Genomic DNA, 7,688 nt, shown 5'->3' with positions numbered 1-7,688 from the left:
ATGCCAAAAAAGAAGAGCTAGCAGTCAAACGCCTCTCCATCCGATCCACTAAAGGCAAGAAATCCACCATTTTTGGCTTAGTGGTACCCATTGGTAAACCCAAGTATGTGAATGGGAAAGAACCCACCACACAACCAAAACTCAAAGCTATGGCCTTAACACAATCCTCTGAAATATTTATAGGTAACATGCAGGACTTATAAAAATTAATTGCCAAGCCTGTTGACACTGAGAAATCATGCAAAGCCTCCTTCAAAACTGCCAACTGCACAGGATCTTCCTGCAACACCAGTATAGTGTCATCTGCATATTGAACTATAGGGAAATCCTGCTGGTGAACAGGAATGGGTAACTGTAAAAGTCCCCTGTCCTTAAGATCATTGACAATGTACTGTAATAGCTCAGCCCCTAACACAAACAGGAGGGGAGACAAAGGATCACCCTGCCTAATACCTCTCTTGCATCTGAAATTTCTTCCAGGAACACCATTCACAAGTGCAGCAGAGGTGCCAGTTTCAAGCAAGCTTTTGGCCCATGAAATAAATAACTCAGGGAACCCCATTCTCCTCAACACCATATATAAAGCCTCATGCTCAATAGAATCAAAAGCCTTCTCAAAATCTAGCTTAAGAACCACAATCTCCCTCTTGGACATCTTGCATTGGTGCATATATTCAAAAGACCACCCCAAGCAATCATGAATAGTCCTTCCTTTAATAAACCCATATTGGTTCTTGTGCACACAAGAAACCATTTTAAATTGGAGCCTGTCAGCAACCATCTTGGAAAGAAACTTAACTCCAGTATTTGTCAAAGAAATGGGCCTAAAGTCATTGATTTTCTCAGGAGAAGAAGTCTTTGGCACCAAAGTAATATAGGAAGAATTAATATTCTCCACAGAAGTACACTGTTGATGAAAATCCCTGGATAAGGTATACTAGTCTTCCTTAATAATGGACCAACACTTCTTCATGAAAAAACCATTAAACCCATCAGGACCAGGTGCTTTATCAGGAGGCATTGATTTAACCACAGCATCCATTTCTTCAATAGTGAAGGGAACAACAATATCATCAAGCCCATCCACAATGGGAATCAATCTCTGTAGATCAAATCTCATCTGAATACCCACTGAAGTACCCATTCTGCCTTTATAGCAAGTCCATGCCTCAGCAGCCATGAGATCATGATCAGTAACAATGTGTCCATCAGATAACTTCAAACTTGAGATATTATTCCTTCTATACCTCTCTGTTGCCATGGCATGGAAAAATTTTGTGTTTTCCTCACCCATCTTCATCCACCTCACAATACATCTTTTCTTCCAGTAGTTATGCTGGGATTTAAGCAGTCTCTGAAGTTGGTGCTGTACTATTTTCCTGAAATTAAACTCATGAATGAATAGTGCTCTTACTTCCTCCAGATTGTCAAAGAATAGAATCACAAGATTGCACTTGTCAATAAGAAGCTTTAATTTTGACAGAGACATCTTCCAGTGCTTGAGAGCCACTCTTAAAAGTTTTAATTTCCTTGCTATGATTGCAGCACTAGAAGCAAGACCAATTGGCTGCTCCCACACTTCCTTGACACATTCAAAGAACCCCCTCTGATGCACCCAAAAATTCTCAAACCTGAATAGTTGAGCTTTTGGTATTACTGTATCAATACTGACAAGACAAGGGATGTGATCAGAAGTGGGTTTTGCCATAGGAGAAACCACAGTATTAGGATAGCTCGAAATCCATGAGCTGCTCGTGAAAAACCAATCTAGCTGTTCCAAAAGAGGTTCTTGCTGCATATTAGACCAAGTATATGCTCTACCTTTAATAGGAAGCTCTAGCAAACCCAAGTGATCAATCAATTCATTAAAAAGAAACATGTCATTAACATTGCCACCTGGCCTGTTTCTATTATACTGTGAGAGGATAAAATTAAAATCCCCCATGAACAACCACAACTCTTCATCAGGGATATTCAGATTATATAGCCACTGCACAAACAGGTCCCTCTGCTCCCCCTCACATGGTCCATACACAACCACCAGGGTCCACTTCTGCCTAGTATGCACAGATTCAAATTCATCAATTACCCCAAATCTTTGTGTCTGAATCAATGAGCCCTTAAAGACACTAGACTTCCATACAACCAGAATGCCCCCAGAGGCACCCACAGAGGGAGAAAAAGCAAAAGTGTCAAATTGCTTTGGGCAACATTGCTTAATAAAACTTCTGTCAAAATCCTCCTTTTTTGTCTCTTGGACACATGCCACGGCACAACCACTTTCAACAATCTTATTAAGTAAAGCTAATTGCTTATCATGAGCATTCAATCCTCTGATATTCCAACAAAGAACTTTCCAAACAAGCATATTAATATTATAATCCATAAGTGCACTGACATAGAGCATGACCAACTAGCAGGCATAACCCACCAGATACAAGACCAACATCAAGATCATAAATCTCAAAGGAGACAAAAGTACAGCAAGTGACACTAACAGACATATAACTGACTGACCCAAACAAAGACACACTGACAAATAACAAGACCAGGACCACACCACCACCCCACACTCTGCAAATGTCTTCAGCTATCATTTGATGACCTGGTCGTTTCTTCAGCTTCCCCTGAGGCCATCAGCTTCTCAGTAGAGATTAAAGTAGCATCAATCTCCAACATACTTCCAATCTTCTGCAGGACAGTGATAGGCACAGGAGGAGGCACATTTTGTCCAGACTCTCCTCTAGGAATGGCAGGGGCCACAGACGATCCCTGTGCAGCAGCAGATTTCTTGCTCCTCTTCCTCGGACGAGACTGCAGACCAGGAGTTACTGGCGCCATGTGTCCATCAAGCGCCAACTGACTTCTAGTGAATCGCCTAGGTCCTTCCTGTACCACAGTCTTTTGCTTCTTCTGTCTCCCCCTATGCTTCTTGTCAGCCGACACACCAATGGCAAAAGGACCAGAAGTAACAGAACCAGGAGCCACAATAGGGGGGCTCAGCTGCTCACTCGATGGCACATCAAACACATGGGTCAGGGGTACCTCAGACCCTCCCACATTATCAATAATTTTGATATTCTTCAAGCTGGCATGTATCCAAGGTTTACGTTGATCATCAGCCACAGATACAGATCCATCAAAAGCAGATATATGAGGATTGTCAACAAAAGCAGACTCCCAAGAGCGCTTAGGCACAAAAGGCACCAAGTCTAGAGAGACCTCCATTCCCAGATCATGCAGGCCAACCTCAACAGCAACCTCCTGCTCCTCCATCAACTCATTCATGACAGCAACATCAGAAGCAACCAGTGGCTCCTCCTGCCCCTGTACCCCAAGCCCCAGGGGACCAACAGGAACAACAATATCCTCCATCTCTTGCACAATCTGGTCAACCACATTATCCACATCACCAGGAACCTCTTGTATTTCTTCAGCAGCCACCTCTCCATCCAAGGCATTCTGAGCAACAACCACTGGCTCCAAGTCAACATCTGCCTCAAGACCAGCACCAACAACAGGTAATTCCTCCAGAACCTGGTCCTGAACAACATCATGCACAACAGCAGCAACTTGTACATCCATCTGCTCTGCTACCATAACTTGCACCACAGGAGGATCAGCAGAACCAGAATCAGACGAAACCACAGATCCCACATCAGATCCCTGCACATGCACATCCCAAGCACCAACTTGCCCATGCTGCATTTGGTCAGCAGGAGGTACAAAAGCAGGCACCTCCTCAACAGGAGCAACATTCCAACCCACTTCAGGATATTTAGGCTGCACAAAATTCAGATTATCAGGGTGAAGGTTGCCAGGCAGAGGATGCGGATTTCCATTCAGAGGCATTTGGTCTTCATCTGCAGGGTGACCACCAGCCGGCACAGCAGAAAGGATGTATACAGGAGCAGTCCAAGAGTGACGTAAACCTGAGAACCTTGCCACCTTTGGCTGACGAAAAACCACATCTCTAGGGACAAGGGCAGGCGAAGGAAAGGTAGCATATACCAAAATTCTGCATTTCTGAATATCTCTATGCTGCCAATAATGGAACTCACCAAAGGTGTTAATGGCTTCTGCAATTGTTTCAGTGTTCCTAAAGTCCATTGGCGTGCCTATGAACATAAGCCAACCAGTATACGCGCCATGCTGCACACGGAAACCCTGCCCCTCATTGTGCTTGATAAAACGCAGAGTAAAATCACCCAGCTGCCAGGCCCCATGATCTACCAGACCAGCACGAACAACAGGATTGCCAAATTGAAAGGCGCCAACACCACAGAACCAAGGCAGGTGATTGACAAGCTCAATGTCTCTGTCTAGCAGGAAGTTCCTAACCTGATCCATCGTTTGCTGCATCAGATTCTCAGGCAGAGGAGGATCTACCACCGCAACCGCCCACCCTTCATGCGCATCCACCATCGGAGCCGAAGGAGTAACAAAGGTACACGGCAGGCGAGTTGGCCCTCCATCAATAATGTGAAAACCAGGAGGCACCCACGGAGTCGGATCAAACTCGAAGTTGGCCATGGAGTCAGGTGGTGGTGGCGGCAGTTCCGATGTCTCGATATCTCTTGGCGGCAGAGGAGGAGCAGAGGGAGGCGAAACAGCAGGGTTAACTCGCGGAACTGCCGAGGAAGATGAGGGGGCAGCACTACCGGCCAAAATATCCGCAGTCAATCCCTTTAAAATCGGAACCCATTTCTTTCCCTTTAAAGCCTTACTGTTTAAACACTTTTTAGCAAAATGGCCATAGGAATAACAAGATTTACATCTGATTTTATTAACACAATTAAATGTGTCATGGGACATACTCAGGCAACGCCGACACTTCCAAACATCCAAAGCCCATTTGTCCACTAGGCCCACCAAGCCATCCAGGGAATCAGAACGAGATACCGCTGGCCCAGGAGAAGAAACCAACGGAGCCACAACAACAGGAGGGGAAGATGGGCCAGGAGAAGCCAAACCCGCAGCCCGCAAGGCCAGGAGAGCTGCAGATCCAACGGGACAATCCGAAACAGACGCGGAACCAGCGGTGACTGCGGAACGAGATCATATTTTGGGACAAGCATATTATACTAAGAATTATAGTCATGCTCTCAAGAAAGTGCTCAAAGAAAGGATGGTGACTCAACATAGAAGTAAAAGATTGACCCTTCGCAGAGGAAAGCAGGGATTAACATGTGCTAGAGCTTTTCATTTTTCAAATACATAAGTAAAATTATTTTGAGAGGTGTTTGTTGTTGTCAATGAATGATAGTGGGTACTCTAACCACCTCGCCAACCAGACTCTCAAGACAGGCTCCCATGAAGGACGTTATCTCTACCAGCAAGGTAGATCATCCCTCTTCTCTTTTGTTTACACATGTATTTTAGTTTCATTATGGATGACACCCCCCCAACCTTTGCTTACACAAGCCATGGCTAACCGAATCCTCGGGTGCCTTCCAACATTCACATACCATGGGGAAGTGTCTATTTGCAGGTTAAGTTGCTTACTGATGAATCAGAGCAAAACACGTGAAGAGAATTGTTAATGAAGGTTGATTAATTGGGGCTGGGAACCCCGTTGCCAGCTCTTTTTGCAAAATTATTGGATAAGCGGATGTGCCACTAGTCCATTGGTGAAAGTCTGTCCGGAGTAAATGACAAGGTTGAAAGATAAAACACCACATATTTCCTCATGAGCTATAAAACATTAACACAAATTGAGAAGTAGTTTGAAGGTTTAAAGGTAGCACATGAGAATTTACTTGGAGTGGTTTGAAATGCCATGCATAGGTATTTATGGTGGACACTTTGGAACAACTTGGTTTTCAGGTGTTTGGAAGCACGAGCAGCGTTCCCGCTCAGTATAAGTGGAGGCTAGCAATAGACTGGGAAGCGACAATCAAGAGAGCATTAACTATCATAATCATGCTTGCGACAAAATAAAATTAACGGAGGCATAAAAGTGATACAAGAACTCTGAAGCAAAGTAGATCATCGAGGCTTAATTGACTTTTGTTCAGTCATATGCATGCGTGAGCATGTGCCAAGTCGATTCAAGTGAATTATTCAGAGGAGGATACCACAATGTCATACTGATCTATGAATAAAACAATGCAAGCGAATATTCATGACATGCTACTCATTATTAATAGATTGGAACTAATCATGAGAGATCATAAACTACTAGACTTTCATTAAATGACATATACCTCACATGAACCGACTAAGCATGCTCACATGGATGAGTATATGTACAAAAATGAAAACAAATAGAGTTCATACCAGCCTCTTACCAAAGTCAAGTTGCCATAGACCGTCATTATTGCCTTTCACTTGTGCAGCTTGAATAATAATATGAAATGAAACCAAGCTCCAACCACCAGAGACCTCTGAACTCCCTAATGAACTTTACAAAACCAAAGAAGAACAACAAATATTTTTGGTGTTTTCGGGTTAGAAACAAGAACAAAAGGAAACAAGAAAACAAAGCAAAATCTTTTTGGGTTTTCTCATAGCAAACCAACGATAGCAAATAAAGTAAAATAAGAACAAAATAAGAGCAAAGAACCAAATAAACAAATGGTGAAGAGAAACAACAGAAATATTTTTGGTCTTTTTGTGTTTTAGGAAAGAAACAAGAAAAAACAAGAGAATGCAAATTAACAGAAACACAGAAAAACAAGATGGCAGCAATCTGCCAAAACCTGACACCAGTACAGAAATCGAATTTAACAAAAATCTTCCGTTGCTCAGCTCAAAAAGTGTTCAACTAATTAAAGTTAGATAACAACCTGGGGCACATGCTCAAAAATTTTCAACTCAAAATAACGTTCTGGCTGTGCGTACGAATTTTTTTTGGTAACAGCCCAGAATCTGTTTTTGGACAGCACATCCCCAAATATCATCTCCCTCTCATTAGAAAACCACTCTAAGAAACTAAACAAGTATGTACAAGTATCCAACAACCATAATATGCAAAGAATGAGTGATGCCGGTATACCTCCCCCCAAGCTTAGGCTTTTGGCCTAAGTGGAGTTCATTCTCACGCTCTCCATGAAGTGGTGTCTCCGTAGTATGACGAAGAACGACCCGGTTCTAGGTATGTGCTGGAAGAAGCAACAGGGTATGTGACGGTGTAGTCGTAGGAGGGCTCAGCGTCCTCGGAGTCATGTTGCTGGTGGAAGCCTTGTATCTTCAGTTGCTCATCCACCTCCTCCTTAGAGCGCGACCATGGTTTCCTGCCAACACTGAACAAATCTGTTTGGGGCAAAAGGACTTCCCTCTCATCCCCGTCAGCAAATAACATTCTATAAACAATATTATCCATACTAGAGTCAGCTGTAACAAATTGGTGACTCTTCATAGCAGCAATATCTAACCTAACAGGTGGTATTTCTACATCAGTAGGATCAAGAGGAAGATCTAGACGTGCCAAAATACGCGATGCAATTATTTCCCCATAAATAGGCCCCTTGTTAGACAAACGGCGAGCAACAAGAGCACTAAGATGATAAGGTGTCTCTCTAGTGAGTGCAGCAATTAAGAAAGCAAGATGATAACTAGAAATATTACTAGTGTTCTCCCTACCAAGAATGCTAGTAGCAAGGTAATAAGCAAAATACTTAATGGCGGGGAGTTGAATGTTTCTTATCTTGCCACGCTGAATGGTGCGGCAATCGTCATTTGTAATT

At 43.2% G+C, this 7,688-nt stretch overlaps 1 protein-coding gene across 1 annotated transcript; it reads right to left on the bottom strand.

Annotated features, from left to right (window-relative positions):
- Positions 1-937: 937 nt before the first annotated feature.
- On the bottom strand, positions 938-1,708 carry LOC139831518 (uncharacterized). The gene has a single exon (XM_071820814.1). The coding sequence runs from the start codon at positions 1,706-1,708 to the stop codon at positions 938-940; it is 771 nt and encodes a 256-aa protein (XP_071676915.1).
- Positions 1,709-7,688: the final 5,980 nt, after the last annotated feature.

Source organism: Lolium perenne, chromosome 5 (assembly GCF_019359855.2).
Source record: "Lolium perenne isolate Kyuss_39 chromosome 5, Kyuss_2.0, whole genome shotgun sequence".
Taxonomy (NCBI): domain Eukaryota; kingdom Viridiplantae; phylum Streptophyta; class Magnoliopsida; order Poales; family Poaceae; genus Lolium; species Lolium perenne.
Note: the sequence above shows the minus strand (reverse complement) of the source record. Positions and strands in the feature narration are given on the sequence as shown.

Coding starts and splice junctions, on each gene's coding strand:
- LOC139831518 (XM_071820814.1), bottom strand. CDS start 1,708: ATGGCAAAACCCACTTCTGATCACATCCCTTGTCTTGTCAGTATTGAT.